This window comes from Myxocyprinus asiaticus, chromosome 40, assembly GCF_019703515.2.
Source record: "Myxocyprinus asiaticus isolate MX2 ecotype Aquarium Trade chromosome 40, UBuf_Myxa_2, whole genome shotgun sequence".
In the NCBI taxonomy this organism is placed as follows: Eukaryota; Metazoa; Chordata; class Actinopteri; order Cypriniformes; family Catostomidae; genus Myxocyprinus; species Myxocyprinus asiaticus.
The window spans coordinates 40,281,301-40,300,949 of record NC_059383.1 but is presented as its reverse complement, the minus strand read 5'-3'; the positions used below and the strand labels follow the sequence as shown (position 1 = coordinate 40,300,949).

At 39.7% G+C, this 19,649-nt stretch overlaps 1 protein-coding gene across 4 annotated transcripts in view; it reads left to right on the top strand.

Annotated features, from left to right (window-relative positions):
• The first annotated feature begins 2,116 nt into the window (after positions 1-2,116).
• LOC127430814 (inactive tyrosine-protein kinase PRAG1) overlaps positions 2,117-19,649 on the top strand; it is a 37,788-nt gene continuing 20,255 nt past the window's right edge. Inside the window, exons 1-4 of one of the 4 annotated variants that reach the window (XM_051680906.1) lie at positions 2,127-2,236; positions 6,345-6,872; positions 13,324-13,692; positions 14,508-15,991. In XM_051680906.1, coding sequence (XP_051536866.1) covers positions 13,453-13,692; positions 14,508-15,991 — 1,724 coding nt within the window. In that variant the 5' untranslated portion in view covers positions 2,127-2,236; positions 6,345-6,872; positions 13,324-13,452. Of the gene's footprint in view, positions 2,237-6,247; positions 6,873-8,945; positions 8,994-13,323; positions 13,693-14,507; positions 15,992-19,649 lie in introns of those variants that run through there. The other 3 variants (XM_051680905.1, XM_051680904.1, XM_051680907.1) reach the window with 3 other exon arrangements.

The window sequence follows — 19,649 nt, the reverse complement described above, 5'->3', positions numbered from 1 at the left end:
GGCAACGTTGAGAATGCAGCACGCACTTATGATATGAATTGCGGACTGACACAATTTGGAACCCAACAACACACGAAATCGAGCTTGCGTCGCTTGAAGCCTCTGCGTTCACGTACTTGTGTAGAATATGTTTTGGCCTTTACAGTCAAAAGCGCCTCATCCAATCAGAATGTAGAGTTTTTGAAGGCAGCTTGAGATCTGATGAGTGTCGTAAACAGACAGACACATTGTTGATTGTGTTAAAGTCTTGCATATTTCTGGATGTGACTGTGTGCTGCTGTAGACATGATCTCTCATCCGTCAGCTTCAGATGGCAGTGAGAGGAGAGGCTTTCTGAATTATTAACCCAAAGGTCACAGTTCAGAGCAAAGGTCACAAGAACACTTCTGAGAAAGAAATCTGATGACAAGCAGCAGGATTCAACACATGACCATTAAGAAAAAATCTCCAAAACTTACTTATAGAAATTGTCTTTTTACGATTAATGTCCCTTTTTTAAGAAGCAAATGTTATTGCTCTTTCATTGCTCAGGAGTCTTTTCAGTGATGTTTCATTGAAGTAACAATGATAAAACAGACCCAAATGAGTCAGTTGTTGTCGTACAGTAAGAGTATTGAGATCATTTGACCGTGGAATATTTTGCTGAGAAATGTTGGAGGTCATATTGAGATCTCTGACTTTTGAGTGCTGACTTTGGTCTCTTGGCGAATCTGAGTACAGTTTGAGATCTCTTCTGTTCTGACACTCTGGAGGAGACATGTGTGAGATTGTTGGAGTCTTTTTCTCAAGAGAAACATCTGAGAAGCTGAATCTACAGAGACTTCAGCAAAATCTTCATTTGATCTCCATTTAATCTCATTGTTGTCTAGGAGTAACTATTTAGACATTAAAGAAATCTCTTTTGTGATTTTTCTTTCATATGAGAAATCTTTTAATGTTTCTACCATCATTGTACAAAAGGAGCATTTTGCAAAAAAAAAAAAAAAAGAAAGAAAGAAAGAAAAAGAAAGAAAATAATGTGTACATGCCACGGCAAGTTCTCCCTCCTTGCACTTCCGTGACCATGGAGAGGGAACGAAGGGAATTTCTAGTAAATTTCCAGGTTCACTCTCAAACTGCAGGTTGTTCGTGATGTTGACATTGAATGTGAATGTGGTGATTAGATTCAACTTTCCAAGCTGATTGATCATTTTATTGATTACAGTGACTGCTGTAAACGCTAATGTGTTTCCAATCAATCTGTGCCATTTAGATCCTTCACTAACTCACCGCCTAATTCAATACAGACGAGTTCAGCTTGAAGTCTGCTGTCGTTTTACACAACCTCTCCATCAATAAAACACTGCATAAACATAGACAGACAGACAGACAGACAGAAAGAATAATAGACAGACAGACAGGCAGACAGAAAGAAAGAAATAATGACAGACTGACAGACAGACAGAAAGAATAATAGACAGACAGACAGAAAGAAAAAATGACAGACAGACAGACAGAAAGAATAATAGACAGACAGACAGACAGATAGACAGGCAGACAGAAAGATAGACAGACAGACAGAAAGAATAATAGACAGACAGACATACAGACAGACAGATAGACAGGCAGACAGAAAGAAAGAAATAATGACAGATAGACAGACAGAAAGATAGATAGGCAGACAGACAGAGACACAGACAGAAAAATGATAGACAGGCAGACAGACAGACTGGACGGACAGAACGACAGACAAACACATGTGTGTACGTGTGTGTGTGTGAATGTGTGAGTGTGTCTGTGTTTGTGTGTGTATATGTGTATGTGTGTGAGTTTACATGTGTTTGTGTGTGAGTGTGTGTGTGAATGTGTGTGAGTGTGTGAGTGTGTCTGTGTGTGAGTGTGTGAGTGTGTCTGTGTGTGTGAATGTGTGAGTGTGTCTGTGTTTGTGTGTGTACATGTGTTTGTGTGTGAGTGTGTGTGTGAATGTGTGTGAGTGTGTGTATATGTGTATGTGTTTGTGTGAGTGTGTGTGCATGTGTTTGTGTGTGAGTGTGTGTACATGTGTTTGTGTGTGTGTGGCTCCTCCTCCGCTGCAGGAGTTTCGGCTGCTGTGCGGCACGTTGTGTTTCATTCTGCTCGCGGTCACGCAGCGCTGCTGTCCACTGTGGAATGAACACAAACACGCGTGTCTCTCGCTATTCTGTGGGAATATAGGAGCTCAATCGACTCTCAGTCACTACTGCTGATTTTACTACAGGTGGGTTTGACGGGGATCTGTCACGCGTGGATCTTGTGACATATAAATATTAAACGTGAATCCGCTTTCAGATGCGAACGGAGCCTAAACCGAATCGATGTACATGTAGATTTCTCTGTTGAAGTTCAAGCGGATGTGAGGTATCGTGTGTTCAGTATTAGTGAGATTATTTAGCAGTTCGTGTGATACATTCATGATTCAAACGTGAACGCTATTCACGTGCCTCACGCCCATTAACGCGCGTTATAATGTGATTTAATATGCGGCGGTACGTTATAAACATTAAAACTGTCTAAATCGGGCTGTTACCGAGGTTTCACACGGACTGACACCCGGTGTCCCGGTCTATACTGCGGCAATTTCGTTAATAATAACGGAGCTTTCTAAATTTTGTTGCTTTGCGTTCAGTGTAAACAAGATGTTAATGTACTATTCAGACGCACCTTTTTTTAATAACAGTTAATTTTTTATTACCGTAGTTTCCCCCCAAAATGGCACTACTTTAATAAGATATTAAAACGGATCTCCCTCAAACAATGAAACTTTCAGAATGTCTTCTTCACTTTTTGTTAAACTTGTTACTACATAATAGGCGCTTCTGTTGCACAAATGTAAAATTCACATTTTTAAAACACAACAGTTGTAGTTACCTCATTTATGTATTTTTTTTTAGACTATATTTAACCTACATGGTTTGATTTAGGACGTATGGAATTATGAATGCACCAATGCATCGGCCAATTATCGAACAAACCATCGGCATATCGGTAATAAAAATGAAAACGCTGATATGTAAAACTCTTGATGGTTTATTTATAATCAATTAGTAACACACTTTGTAAAAACTCTGTGAATTCAAATGCACAATCCAGAAATAATAATAGCCACAATATGTAGAAGAGTTGGCACTCCTAAGAACATGTAAAATTAAATTTGTATTCTTCCTCGTTCTTATGTTAATGTGGAAAAACCAGCATAAACGGACGTGACAGTTGTGAAAGCGGCACTGTCCTTTCCACCTTTTTCCTGAACGAGGAAGATTCGTCTTTTTTCAATTTCCGGTCTCCGGTGTTTTCATTCGCATCGGCATATATTCTTAGCGGGTAATGTGATGTTTAAGATATTACATTTGTAAAAATTGTCGAGTTGAGATGACCATTTTTTTATAGACAGTGCAGAGTGTGCAGATGACGTCGCGATGGTCCGAGGTTAGTTACGTTGATATCGTTAATTATTCTGAGCTGTTATGACAGCCAATAACGGCACAAGTCGATTCTGAAATTAATTTTAACTCCAAGTAACATTTAAATGGTTGTTGTTCTTCTCTGGATCGCTCCTAGCAGTTTTTAATTGGCATCTCGAGACCAGAAATAGAAAACAGGCAATTGGAATCATCAATGGTGCCACCCAGTGGTTGGTTTGCAAAATGCTTTGAAACCAGCAGACTTTGACTTCTGAGACATCAGGATGATATCCATTAATGCTGCATGATTGAATTAATATTGAAATCGCAATACAGCCTTGCGCGATTACTAAACCTTAAAGGCTGCGTTTTAATATTTTAGCTGTGTCCGAAATCGCCCCCTATCCATTATGTAGTGCACTATTTTGGGTGTTGGCCATTTTGTAGTAGTGTTCGAATTCATTCCCTACATCTCGTTCCCTACATTTGTTCACTCATTCTTACCCACAATGCAATCTGATTTCGAGTGTACATTCGATGCAACCCCAGAAACGCTACCCTGCATGTATTGGAGTTTAAAGATACTAAAATATAACAAATAAATACAATAATGTACATTTGATAAAATGTGTTTATATATAAAAATATATAAAAGATGACAAACAGGATGAAGATTTATTGTATTAATATATTATTTAATAAGAATAACAAGTAAGGCTGAAGTATTTTAAAAGTTTATATGTGACGTTGTTTCTGCGACAGCCCCAGAGCTCCGATGCTCGGTGTATACGTCAGCATCTGAATTCACTCGCTCATTTAGTTCACTCACTGTTGAGATATAGTGCACTCACTGCCATTCACTATAGAGGAAATAGTGAATGAGTGAATGATTTCGGATAGCAATAGTCTGCATTCAACACTTCAGTCAGTACTGTGTGAGCAAGCGGCGCCCTCTAGCGGTTTGGATTGCTGTTATACCAGTTATACCACTATAATACAGAATTTAAAAGGGATTTTTGTTCCTTTGGTTATTTTTATTTTTTCCATGATGTGGATAGCCCCTATGCATCGTAGGAATTTGTAGTGTTGTATCATATACAGTACATGCATCATGTAAAATGCGAAAAAGTCTGCTGATTCTGTCTGGGCGTGCTGATTAGGTGACAGGTAGAGAACAGGAAGTCAAAAGCAGGATTGTTTGTGTTCAGATGGCTTAATGCTGAAGAGTTTTAGATGAGTTTAAACCCCTCAAACATGATCAGAAGGTTAGTGGAGCATCACGCACCCCCTGCAGAACATCTGAAGGAGAAACAGTCATTGTTCACAAGAGCTCAAGTGTCTTCAGCTAGTGCAGGAACAAAGAGCAGCACGTCTCTTGTGTTGTTTTGAGTTTTCACTTATCAAACTTGTTGCCAGTGAGTCTAACAGCGGGACACAACCCACATTCCCCTGGCTTTTGACTTGCCCTGAGCAAACACTGTGCTGCTGACAGACACTACAACCTGCAGGCTAGGATTTTTCACTTATCTACATGTATTTAATTGAACTATGAATGAAGCTTTTGGGCAGTTTAAGATGAAAGGGATCGTTCAACTATAAAATGAAAATTCTGTAATCATTGACTCACCCTCATGTGGTTCCAAACCTGTAAGACGTTCTTTCTTCTGGGGAACACACAGTTTTTAAAAAAAATATTCACACAGATTTTTTTGATACAGCAACAGTTCATAGTTCCAAAAAGGACAAAACAAATTTGACAGCTTTATGGGAGAAGCACTTTAAAATTTAAGTTGTTATTCACTGAAAATTTTCACATGGAAGATTTTCAGCGAATACTGACTTAAATTTGGGTCTGTTCATCATGACTCCTGTTTTATGACTTCAAAAGACTTGGAATATAGTGCATGAGATGTACTGACAATTTTTATAGCAGGGATGTGCACGAGTCATCGACTAATCAAATACTCGTTCTGCATCTGCTAGTTGACTTAAAATCGCTACACGAAAAGCGTAAATTGATTATACTTTGTGTGTTTGCCTGCCGTGAGCGGCGTTGAATTACACTGTACTTTCCCTGTGAATCTCTCACCAAATCTCACAGTTACAATTGAATCCATTGGGGGCGCTGTGGATGTGTGTTGTTGAGAGAAGGAATTTTGATGCCGTCTGTGCTTACAAACAAAGCCAAGTGTGGCAATACTTGTAATATTTTGATTCTTACTGAGCTTTATTGATATTCGGTTCTTGTTGGTGTCATGCAAACCAACGAACGAGGATCTGCTTTATAGTAGAAATAAAATATGAAGCGGTACAAGAAAATGAGTAGCTTATTAGGCCAGTTTGTGTGTATGTGCGTTAAATCTCTGAACACTGAATGAACACATTTTTAAAAAAGTATCTATGAGTAATCGATTAGTTATTAGAGTACTCGACTACAAAATGACTTGAAAATGCTCATCCCCATTTTATATACTTTTATGCTGCTTTTTTTTTTTCGTCCTGTTCAGAGTTTGACAGTCATGGTCACTATAAATCGTCGTTGTATGGAAAGAGCTACATAAAGATTCTTTAAACATTTCTAATTGTGCATTCCATGAAAAAACTAAAGTTCACTTGTTTGGAACAACATGAGGGTGAGTAAGTGATGACAGAATTTTCATTTTTGAGTAAAGTATTCTGCTTCTGGCTGAAAGTTTCAGAGATTTGACTAGATAAGATCTAGCCTAATATCCATGCAATTCTGTTTGTGAGTTGAAAAGATGCAAAAAATGTACATGCAAATATTTAAATCAGGTGAGCTGCTAATGACTGTAACACATTTTGTTTAGTGGTTTCACAGGATTACAGCAGATGGTGTCTGTTTTTTTTTTTTTACTATTATCCCTATTTCTCCCCAATTTGGACTCCCCAATTCCCACTACTTAGTAGGTACTTCTGAGACCGTCAATCCGCGCATCTTATCACGTGACTCGTTGTGCATGACACTGCGGAGACTCACAGCATGTGGAGACTCATCCTACTCTCCATGATCAACGCACAACTTACCACACGCCCCATTGAGAACGAGAACCACTAATCACGACCATGAGGAGGTTACCCCATGTGACTCTACCCTCCCTAGCAACCAGGCCAATTTGGTTTAGTGCTGGGACTATTCATCGACGTAATCGACGTCATCGATTACAGAAATACGTCGATTTGCATAACATGCGTTGGCGCGTCGCAGCGCCTGATTTAAGTATGGATTCCCCCGAAGAACAAGCTGCAGCTAAAAAAAACTTGCCTACGTTCATCTAAAGCGTGGGAGTATTTTAGCCAGAGACTCAACAATGTGGTGCTGTGTAAGCTATGCAAATTGGAAATGGCTTATCACAGCAGTACAACTGCCATGAACGAACACTTGAAGCGAAAGCATCCCAGAGCGCTTTGTCAAGACGGCAGCAAGGCAGCACCGTAAGTCCTGTTTACTTTTTGTCCCCACCCAAGCATGACATATTAGTCTTACAACACGTGTTTCTGTTAGTTGTAGTCACTTTAAATTGATTTTCTAAATGTTTCCTCATCGCCCCCATGTTAAAAGTAATTTCTGCACCGCTGCTAACGTAGGGTGACCATACGTCCCCTTTTTCCTGGACATGTCCTCTTTTTCGGACCTTAAAAAAGCGTCCGGCCGGGATTCGGCTTTAGTTGCATTATGATGTGCATCTGGTCTAATACTTAATTGTGTGTGCGCGCATATTTGCATCGCTTTAACACCTCTTTGTAAGTCCCGCCTTCTCGCACACCAATTGGTCGATTATAAGAGGCTTGCAGCAACTATTGGCCAAATTCCTGCCTGTCAATCTCTCCGCGAACGCGCAAGGCGCTGTTGTGTTCGGCATCAAACAGTTGCTTGACAGTAGCAGCAAATGACAGTGGAGTGGAAACAATGCCCAAACGGAAGTGCAAATTTACAGAAGATTTGCAAAAACATTCCCATGCTTTCGTCCAGGTCGAGATCCATGGGAAGCAGAATGTATGACATGTAAAGCTGGCACTTATGTGTCAGTTGCTAATAAAGGTGCAAGTGATTTAGAAGCACACATTAGCTCTGCCAAGCATAAAGGGTCAGCAAAAGGTGAAAGTTCATCAGGTAAATTAACGGACTACTTTTTGCAACCAGGTAAAATTATCACATTGCTTCATTTTCCATGGCCATTCAAAATAATAGTAATAGTTAATGAAGGTACACTCAAGGCATCAAATATTTTATTTTAGTACATGGACATTCAAAAGAATGTTGGAAATGTTTGTTTATTTATATGTATATATTTATGTTATGCTTATAGAGTATCTTTTTCACTGTATTAAAGTTTACATTAATAGTAACACTGTTTTTGTTGCAGAATAATGCCCTGCAGTGCACACTTTGTTTCTTGTACATTTGTTTGTGTTTAAGAGAAGATGATTTAATAAAATATTGAAATATTAATGAGACAAGTTTTGTATATTTATTTTGGGTTAATTAATTGTTATATTAATCAAGTAATAATTATAAAAAAATCTAGAATAATCGGCAAATTAGTCATTAGATTAATCGACTAATCGGTGAAAGAATCGTTAGATTAATCGGTAAAAAATAATCGTTAGGTGCAGCACTAATTTGGTTGATTAGGAGACCTGGCTAGAGTCATTCAGCACACCTTGGATTCGAATTCGCGACTCCAGGGGTGGTAGTCCGCGTCAATACTCGCTGAGCTACCCAGGCCCGGGAAGCGTTTTTAGGATTAATGAACTTTGCTGTGCAGATGTGACCCTCTTAATGAAGAGCTCAACTCAGTTTTCTAGCTCAGGTGTTGGAGCGCAGCTCGAGCGCATTGAAAGCTTTGAAACCACAAGCTCAGTGTTTGCAATTGCCTCTTTCCACAATGACTCAGTCCGATACAGGAATCTATTCAAAGCAGCACTTGCTGTAAGTATTTAAAGACACGTTTGGTTAAAACAGGAAGTAACGCACCCTGTTTCAAATAACACTGCACACGTGAACCTGTGCAGCCTGTAGCAGCTGATTGCGCGCCAGGCCAAAAGTGAGCTATTTGAGATCGGTGTGGCATGATTGAGTTGGGTGTGATCGCACAGCCTCAGGTAAAGATTCATTTTACTGTAAAGACAATATTCTTATATACCCCCATTATTACTCTGGGCTGAGGGAGTATTTTTTTTTATTTGTGTCTTAAACCTGTCACTGCATTGCTGCAGTCTCTTCAAAGAAAACTAATTTGGCCGCTGCATGTGTGAGTGTTCTCACCGCCGGTTGTGAAGACACGGGTGGACATTGTTGCGGTGTGAAAACTCACCCTGGTGTCAGTCGCCCCTCCACATTCCAAACATTCCAACCCCTCAGTGAACGTTCCGGCGCTCCGGCCTTCAGGAGCATTCTATAGCTGAAACTCCAGACCTGGGTGTTCTAGGGTCACTCGGAGTGAACAGAAGACTCTAATTTTGGCAACCTGGGAAAGTGGCGTTTGAGATTGTTAACGGGGTGAACAGTTTACTGACACTGAGGATCAATCGGTCTGGAAATGCATTGAATCAGTAAGTCATTTTTTAAGCCTGTTTAGTAGAAATTCAAAGATTATTTGATTTTAAAGACTGTAAAACATTCTTAATATATTACTATCCAAATAAAAGAGAATAAATATGACTTATGGATAGAGCTGGGTTAGTTATGAAATATTCATGATATCTTTGTGATGTTTATTATTTTTTCTATTTAGTTTTCTAAAGACTGTCATATGACTAGCTTTACAATCCTTAAATAACTTGATATAATTTTAATAACTCCAATAACTTAATTTTAGCTTGTCAGTGGTAAATACGCTGGCTACCACCCCTGGAGTTCGTTAGTTCGAATCCCAGGGTGTGCTGAGTGACTCCAGCTGGGTCTCCTAAGCAACCAAATTGGCCCGGTTGCTAGGGAGGGTAGAGTCACATGGGGTAACCTCCTCGTGGTCGCTATAATTTGGTTCTCGCTTTCGTGGGGCGCGTGGTGAGTTGTGCGTGGGTGCCACGGAGAATAGCGTGAAGCCTCCACACGCGCTATGTCTCCACGGTAACGCGCTCAACAAGCCATGTGATAAGATGTGCGGATTGACGGTCTCAGACGCGGAGGCAACTGAGATTCGTCCTCCACCACCCGGATTGAGGCGAGTCACTACACCACCACAAGGACTTAGAGTGCATTGGGAATTGGGCATTCCAAATTGGGAGAAAAAAAAAAAGAAATGATGGTTCCTCTGATTGAAAGAAAATTACCTTTTGAAGCCATTTCAGAGAAAATGCATACAAATCGACATATTAGGACTGAACAATTTATCTAATAAATAATCAAGATTACAATGAACTGCCACAATTATTAACTGTTTGTGAAAAGTGGCAATTATAGCCTTCCATTGAGGCCTTCTCCTGTTGCACACAAAAAGTTTTTTGCAGCACTGGATCATTAACCACTAACAAACATATCTGTTGCTCGATTTCTGTGTATAATATTGTAAAAATTTGAATACCTTTTGTTTTTCATGCTTCTAAGAGGGCCAACGTGAACTAGAACAAGAAATCGATTATTGGGGGTCTGGGTAACTCAGTGAGTATTGATGCTGATTACCACACCTGGAGTCGTGAATTCGAATCCACGGTGTGCTGAGTGACTCCAGCCAGGTCTCCTAAGCAACCGAATTGGCCCGGTTGCTAGGGAGGGTAGAGTCACATGGGGTAACCTCCTCGTGGTCGCGATTAGTGGTTCTCGCTCTCAATGGGGCGTGTGGTAAGTTGTGTGTGGATCGTGGAGAGTAGCATGAGCCTCCACATGCTGTGAGTCTCCGCGGTGTCATGCACAACGAGTCACATGATAAGATGCACAGATTGACGGTCTCAGAAGAGGCGGCAACTGAGACTTGTCCTCCGCCACCCGGATTGAGGTGAGTAACCGCGCCACCACGAGGACCTACTAAGTAGTGGGAATTGGGCATTCCAAATTGGGAGAAAAAAATATAAAAAATCGATTAATCGAGTACTCATTCAGCTTTAAATATTTGATACTAAAAACACTACTCAAATATTGCAATTAGACTTTCTTTTGTGCTTTTGCCTGCCATGGGCAGCAACAAAATTGCTTTTCTCACCTTAATCTAGCCGTTACAACTCAATGCATTGGTTGGCGCAAGTGATAGACCAATATTTTGGCCAGGCCGATTAATTGGCCAATATTTGGACATTTTGCTATAAGTGTTCACTTGGTGGATTAACAGAAGTGTTAACTTTCTCTTGGTATCTTGGTATCAGTTCATAAATCTACCAATAGATTTGTCAATGGATAGGCAACACTTTCTGTTTTCAAGGTTTTTTGTTTATGCAAATTTGAGTAAATATTGCAAAAAAGATGTGTTTGTTCCACCTTAGAAATTTTGTGTACATCTGATTTGCTGTTGTTAAATTTTATTTTGTTTATCGGCATTAATATTGGCCATCCTGCTCTCTAGATATCGGCATTGGCCATTAAAAAACCTTATCGGTCAGCCACTAGTTGGTGCTGTGATTAAAGGAATAGTTCACCCAAAAAGAAAATTCTGTCATAATTTAAAGTGATTGTATTGCTTTAGAAGACTTGGAATGTTTGTTTCTATGTGTGAGTGCAATGTTTTTTTTTTTGTTGTTTTTTTGTCATTATTGAATCTAGATGTTGTTTATGCATAGTGCTTTTTTTCATAAGAAAAACAGCTTCAAAGTTGAACTTCAACTTTGAAATTTCTAACATTTTCAAGTAATCGATTACACGTTTTTTATGTGTTCGCATCCTCGACTGCAAAATTGCTCGGAATGCCAATTTTTAAAACGTATGAACCTGATAAAATAGAATCGAAATTAATCACAATTACAGTTTAAAGAGAAATAATTGCCGGTTATCATTTTTTTGCCATAATTTTGCAGCCCTACAACATATAGCCAAATATTGACGAATATAGTCGAATATTGTCAAAAGGCTGAAAAATATCAAGATTTCTGTTAGCCTTATCACCCAGACCTGCAACTATTATTTTGATAATCAACTAATCTAACGATTATTAGAACGATTATTCGACTATTCGGCAATTATTGCAACGATTAATCATTAGCTCTTAACCGATTATTCAGCATGTTGTATTAAGGTTGTATTAAACGTGCTTACTAACAATAAAGGGGACTTTTAAAAATACCTCTAAATGACATTCCCTGAATTAAAGGGGAAAATACGTTTTAAGATTAATTCAGTAAAAAAATTCACTGCAAATAATCCTATTGTTATCGTGTTTTTGTCTTGATTTCCATTTAAAATTGTCTAAAAATCCTTAAAATAAGATACATTTACTTGAGAAGCAACATATAAGATATTTAGACTTGCTTTAAGAGAATGTATCTTAAATATAAGTGTATTTTGTATATAAGTGTATTTTTTCATTTGTACTGTAATTTGTTTTACATTTTAACAGTAAAAGACTGTAAAAATGCTACAGTAAAAAAATGTTAATTGGTTAACAGGTAGTTACCTTAAAATATACTGTAATTTTTTTTTTACAATATTAAAAAGACAATACATGTAGTTTTACGGTAAAATGTGGTAAAAAAAAAAAATCTAAATAATTAACAGTAAAAATGTATATTATGTTTAACAAGAGAGTACATGTACTTTTTACGGTAAATTATTGTTAAAATTACGGTAAAAAACAATAATCGGGCGTTACCAGAATTCCCTGCGTGACCCATTACATTATATTTTATGGGAATAGTTATGTTTCTTATTTTTAATATCAGTTATGTACATTGGGGTGTTCTGTGTTATATTTGATGTAGTTTATTAATGTTTACTGTATTATTTTAATTTCACATGTGTTACCCTGATGGTGTTTAGTGTTTGTGTGAGTGACACTGAGCACTGTCTCTACATGTTTAGTGATCATTACTCCTGGAAGAGCCACTATTGATGAACTTCATGTCATCATGTGCCTTTTGTAATTACTACAGGGATTAACAACACTATATAAAGTGAAAAGCAGATTTTTACAGTTTCAGAAGTGTATGTACCATTTAATAATATAAACAACGGTAATGCACCGTAAAATATACAGGCATCAAAATTACATCCCGTAAAGCCTGAAACGTGGTTACCATATTTTTTACGGTGAATTTCTGGCAACCCCACTGCCGGTTTTTTACCGTAAATTTAACAGGATTTTTTTTTACAGTGTGGTTATACTTCTGCGAGTGCAGTAAAGACAAAATATACTTATATTCAAGATCTGTTCACTTCAATCCATCTTTAACTCACAAAAAAACAAACTCTCTCTTATTAATAAAGCTGCGTATTGACAATTTTCTTCAGGATAAGAAATGCACAGTGACACATATATTATGATTCAATAAGTCTCGAGTCATCACGTTATAATCTAGCAGCATTAAGCGTGTGCGCTCGAGGGATGAGCGTCCCGTGACAGAGTGTGCATCAGCCGGTGCAGTTTCAATCAAACTGCAATTAAAACTCGATCAAAATCTCAACAAAAGTCTGTTATGCGAGCACATTACGTTCTGTGAGACCTAATTTAAACATACATGGCCGTAGAGCACTCATAAGAATCTTACAAGGTTTTTGCAAAGCTTGAAATAAAAACTTGAGCATTTGGTCCAAACAAGCCATTATCAATGTCATTTTTTTCATTTAGCAATCTTTATATATGATAAAATGCATTTAGATTGGTCACTATAATCCATGTTTTAACCGCCAAAAACATTTGAGTAATTTTCCAAATATCAGTTTCGTTTCATATCAAACGTAAAAACCAGTTTCTCTTCATAATCGTGTGAACTTTCTTTTTTCTTGTGATTTATCTTTTAGGTTAACAGGCTACTTCTTTCCTGATCTGATCACTATGATGAAACACTGTCCGCCGTTCACGTGTGGTTCCATACAGCAGTGACGCTACAGTCGAGTCCAGACAAACAGGAAGTCCAGGTCTGCGTTAAAATGTCTGCGTGTGGTGAGTTTGCAGAGCACGTGTGGAAACCCGGCTCCTGTAAGAACTGCTTTCACCCTCGCAGTGCGCATGCGCAGACGGGCACAGCGGGCAGCATCAAAAGCAGCCTGAATGCTGAAGATGAGGATGGGTTGACGTCTCCCTCACCCTATAGTAAACCCACCATCGCTGTCAGACCCACCATGATGAACATAGACATCACTACAGACATCAACATGAACATGGAGCAGGTAACTCATGCTGCAGCGCTGTTCAGGAACGGCTAAAATATATGTATATGTTTGGGGGGGGGTGTCTCTAAGATAAAAACAACATTTGAGTAAGGCCTAATGTTAGGGTGGCTCTTGGTGCCCCCCATTGCAAAAGCAAAATCCTGTTTGAAACACTGAGGTAATTGTAGTCATTTCTACAATTGGATTTTAAGTGTGTCAGTGTGTTAATTAACCAGGAATTTGGTCAGTAAACTCTTGAAATCAATGATATTTTAAATTAGGCCTTGAGGTGTGGCAAAGAAGGGCATGGCATATTCTCCACAGCATGGGCGGAGATGGAATGTATTTGTAAATGCAAGATAACAGACCACCATGCAGACACATATTTAGGCTGTCTAAACACAGATAGTTATATCACAGCCGAGAGCATTGAATCATTTCCTTGACTGATTATAAAGCAAACACACACAGACGCTGGAAATAATTTACTGGCATCTGTGGCCTCAAATAAGATGACAGATTCATTATTTGTACTCGGATGAATAACTGTCAATGAAATCAATGCATTTCTGGGTCAATGCAATTCCTTTTTAAAGCAGAGCCTGTTTGGCATGCATAGATCTTCACTTACCTTTGCTTTGCATGTAAACAACTTTATCAGCATTCTGTCGGCATATGTATACATGTCTGTTTACATCTTGCATTGGCAGTTTTATTGATTCACATGTAAAACGGGTGTTTATAATGACACACATACTCTGACATCCAAATATGTGCAAATGTATTCCAGTCCTTGACTTATTCCTTAAACTATTATTGGTTCTGTATCTCAGGAGAACCAGAAAAGCTCTGTTGGACTGAAGAAAGCTGTGCATTTGGCTCCTTTGTTCATCGATAGCAGTGGATGTAACAGGACAGTAATACAGAACGGTGTTTCTGGAAAGAAGGAATATCCCGACAAGTTCCTCCCAAGCATTTGTTCGCCCACTGGATTATCCAAAGACTGCATGAGTATCAGCAATATATTTGTGAGTCAAGAAAACGGCTGCGGCCCGCATAATTGGAGAGACAATGGAAACAGCGACCCCTATAGACCACCGGCACCAACGATCAAGAGCACTTACGCAAATGGAGATTCACGTCTTCACCAAATGACTGAAAGAACCCTGTCAATAGGAAACAATGATGGAGTTATGAGTCCTCTGAGGTCATCTATAGAGGAAAGGCAAACACCTTTGGGAGTCACACAAGGGAATACGGTTAACAGAACTTCTAATGAGACACAGAGTACCTCACCATCTTCTACAATGACTCCAGACTTTCACGAAAACCTGTCAGACTCTTGCTTTAATCCAAGCAGCACTGATTCGTTAAAGGGACTCCCGAGCCCTCAAAACTCCCCAGATTCTGCAAGCGTTCCTCCAAACAGACATGAGGAAAGTGAGCCGATCTATGCTGAGAGCACCAAGAGGAAACGGCGAACACAAGGAGACAGGAAGACACAGCAGTCCTCTGAGTCCGAATTGGAGGTCAACATCAACGAAAGTCAAAGGGCAACCATTACGGTCATTGCCGCTCATACGGAGGAGAACAACCTGACGTTCTACTTGAGCAGCCCGGATTCTGCCGTAAGCACCCAATGGACCCACTTTAGCCCCACAGCACCCAAAGACGTGTCTAGCACAGCGTTCACTTGGCCAAATGTCCCTGAAACCACCGAAATGACCCCTATTACTTGTAACCAACCAAAGCCTCAATCTAGTCCCCCAGTACCCCCAAAGATCAACACCCGGTCGCCAAGACTTGGTACCTCCAGTCTCTGCTTGTTACCTTTATCTGAGCTCAGCTTCCATTTGGTTCTTCCTCCAAAAGGTATGGCCCCCGTTCCCTCCCAAGAGAACAGCCACCTCCCTGGCCCAGCTCATGCCCACTTGGAGCGGAGACTCAAGCCTCACAGTGCCAGGAGTCTTGAGGGTTGTATTGATGAGGTGGAAGAAGAGGCTGAGCCAGAGGAGGGTACAACCCAGAGAGCCGGCTCTTGTGGCAGGCCGGGCGACTCCATCAATGGACTTGCTGTTTGGGGCTGTGAGTCCAAAGAATGGAGTGAGGGCAGTGCATCGCCAGGCACCAACACCAACAAAAGCACCAGTCAGACACAGACTGGTGTCCCAGCGGAGGATAACAGAGTGAGCGAGAGCATGCTTACCAGAGTCGTCTCAATCCCATCTCCTCTCGTCAACTCCACCGAACTCAACACTGAGAAAGCCTCCAGTCGAGACACGGTGCCACCTCCACCTCCTCCTAAGAAGCATCATCGGTGAGAAATACAGCTAATATTTACAAACATATTGTCTGTCTTTTTATCTAATTGTTTGCCATGTTGGTTTTCTGCGCCCAGAATTCGATAACAATCACAATTCGATCATTTGATCACTTGCACACTGCAGGCTCTTGTGTGGTGTAGATGCTTCGCCTTCAAAAGTGGTCATTCTGGTTTAGAAAAGAGCTAGACTCCAAAGATAAGAATAGTTTCATTTTGTGATGGTTTGTTTTATTATCTTTTGGTGGTTTATCTTTTGTGGTACATCACAGATACTGTCCTCCGGTTGAATTTTCTTGAATTAAACATCTGCATTTATTGTCATGAGGTAATGTCATTGCTTGTTCACAGCTTGGTGATTTACTGAAAGTAATTTAAATGTAAAAAAGCACTTTAAGGCTATATTTACACAGGCATAAAAATCAAATCCCTTTAGGTTTTTGTAGTCTGGACAGGACAAAAACACAAAAAAGTGTGATTTTACAAGCCTGATCCAAACCACATTCGTAGGTGGTTTGGAATCCGATTAAAATCATATTTTTCTTAATGCGTCTCAGTCTGAACAGTCAGATCGGATTTTTGTTTTTTTTCCATCATTCTTTGTGCACGACGGGTTGTTTCGTCAGGTGTTACGATGAGAAGACGTACTGCATTCAAAATGGCATAAACCGATGCCTTCACAAGACATTTCGCAGGGAAAGCAATAATGATGGTCAAACTGTAGGATCGTTACAAGAGAATCTTCAATAAAATATGACTTAAAAAGTGAGTTCAGAATGACCGTTTTATTACTCCTCTCATCTCTCCAACAGTGGAAGGTGAAGTCTATGAGGGGAACAGATGATCCCTTCTGAATGGAACGCACCCATATGTCATGTATACACCGATCAGCCAACTGACAAACTGACATCGAACTGACAAAGTCTACGGTAACTCAGATAACCCCTCTGTATAATTGTGGTGAGAAGAATATCATCTCTGAATGCTATTCTGAGATGCGTGTTGGCGCTGTTTTGGTGGCACGAGGGGGACCTACATAATATTAGGCAGGTGGTTTTAACATTGTGACTGATCGGTGTATGTTAAGGGAAGCCAAAGCAGTGCAAACCTCTTTTAAAATAATTCAGACAATGGCTTTACCCACCCAAAGAAATGCACGAATACGGGACGCTTGAGCATTTTGAGCGCTTCAAAACAGGACGGGAGTCCTCTTCAAAAGTCTCGCTGTCCGACCCTTTTATGCTTCAGTATGGGACACAAAGCCTCAATACGGGATGTTTCGCTACCCACTAAAATTCAGGAAAATAGGCGTCCCATATGGGATAAAATACGGGACGTTTGGCAAAAATGGGACCATTGTAAACCCTATCAGCAATAAACATTGCATATGCCACCTCTCCCTTTCTTAAGCTGTTTTCTGTGAAGAATGTGTTAATATCTGGATGCTCTCATGAAAAACATCCATTGCTAAACTCTCACGCATGGTGAACATACACTAGTTTGCATCGTTACTATGACAACTAATGTGGACGTTGAACAGAAAAAAATCAGATCTGTCCACAAATAACATGCTGTTTGTCAAAACGTATTTGAGAAAGATTCAGATTTTTCCTGCAGAGTGAACAAAGCCTAAGATAGTTTGCATTTTCTGATAGTTGCTTTTTGGAACTATCGTTATCAGCAAAAATCTAAGGCGAGAGTTGCCAATAGTTTTTTCGTCATTTCAAAATAAGAGTCCCAGCTTGTTTATACATATAAGTCCTGCGTTATGCACCAAATATTTTCTTTTCTGGTTGTTTTGGGGATTTTGGTTGAACAATAAACTGCATCTGAGATTTTATTCATTTAGGACTCTTTGTCTGTGTCCGTCATAGTAAGGAAAGAATAAGAAATGTTTTTGACATTCTATGAATCAGTTTTAAAAACTATCAGCCGATTAATCGTTTATTGGCCTTTCCCACCAACTTAGCTATCGGTATCGGTCGTCCTCTACCTCAAATTGCAATCACATTTCACATGTCCAAATAAGGGAATTTTAAGTAAACAAAAATGTCATAAACGGCGTGTTATCACATTATATGAGCTCTCCAAATGAACTCGACCATCTCACTGAACCGCAGCGTGGATGTCACTTAAAACAGCTTCTGAAGAGCGCGTGAAGATTAACCATATACTGAGGTTCACGTGACAATCTCCCGCGAAAATATAAACAAGGATTTTCATAGGGAACGCAAAGCGCTTCGGTTTCACTGTAATTTAACGAATGAAGAAACATATTTTTTTAATTCATTAGAAGTGGTGGGTTTAATCTGAGAGCCTTGAAATAACGTGTGAAAGTGAAGAATTTAGGACCGAAATATTTTTACTATTGCATAATATGATATAATAATACTAAAGTTGATAAGAGGAAATATTTTGTTATTTCATGTCATTCTACAATAGTACAATGTTTTCCAAGTATTCTATTTTATTATATGTTCCAAGTTTAATATGAATATATATATTACTTACAATTCCCAATGCGCTCTAAGTCCTCGTGGTGGCGTAGTGACTCGCCTCAATCCGGGTGGCGGAGGACGAATCTCAGTTGCCTCCACGTCTGAGACCGTCAATCCGCGCATCTTATCACGTGACTTGTTATGCACGTTACCGTGGAGACGTAGCGTGTGGAGGCTTCACGCTTTTCTCCGCGGCATCCACACACAACTCGCCACGCGCCCCACCGAGAGCGAGAACCACATTATAGCGACCACGAGGACGTTACTCCATGTGACTCTACCCTCCCTAGCAACCGGGCCAGTTTGGTTGCTTAGGAGACCTGGCTGGAGTCACTCAGCACACTCTGGATTCGAACTCGCGACTCCAGGGGTGATAGTCGGCGTCAATACTGGCTGAGATACCCAGGCCCCCGCATAAATTTTATTATCGTGACCGCCAAAATCTAGACAAACCTGTGAGCCTCATTAATCAAAAGTCGAGCAGTTGAACATCCTGACCAATCCCCAGAGACTATTACAGTCTAGGTTTCCTCTTCCTCTTTTAGCTGAATATAAGAACCTTTATTATTCTTGGAATACTGTAACGCAATACACTCGACATCATACTGATCTGCTTCTGTTCGAGCATGCAGTGACTCGTCTTGACTGGCAGTTGACGTGTTCATGATTAGTTTGTGTTTCATGGTGCATCAGAGCCAAACCCAAACTGTGTGTCCATAAGAAATGAGAACTTTAATCCGGCAATGGCAGATGAACGTGTGGTCAACCTCACGATGAACTGAAGATGCGTTATTCACAGTTTGTTTTCTTCATTCAAGCATTATGCAAACCCTTCTTTCCATTTTATGAACGCATCTCATTTGTAAATAGAATACAAAGTGTAATGGGGTGAAGTTACTGTATGAGCTCTTTATATCTAATGAATAATTAAAGGGCCAGATGGTTCAAAAATCTGCTTTTTCCATCCTGATAAACACAAGGTTTGATTATTTCACAAATGGATCCATTAACAGACACTGTAAGCAGCAGGTGTTCTGATGTCTTTGGGTCAGTTCAGTCCATTCTCAGTCCAAACAATCGTTCCTCTGAGTATTGGTCAAGTTATAGAAAGTTCTAGAGAAGTCTAACAGATGATCGGTGCCTCGGGTGTTTGTTTC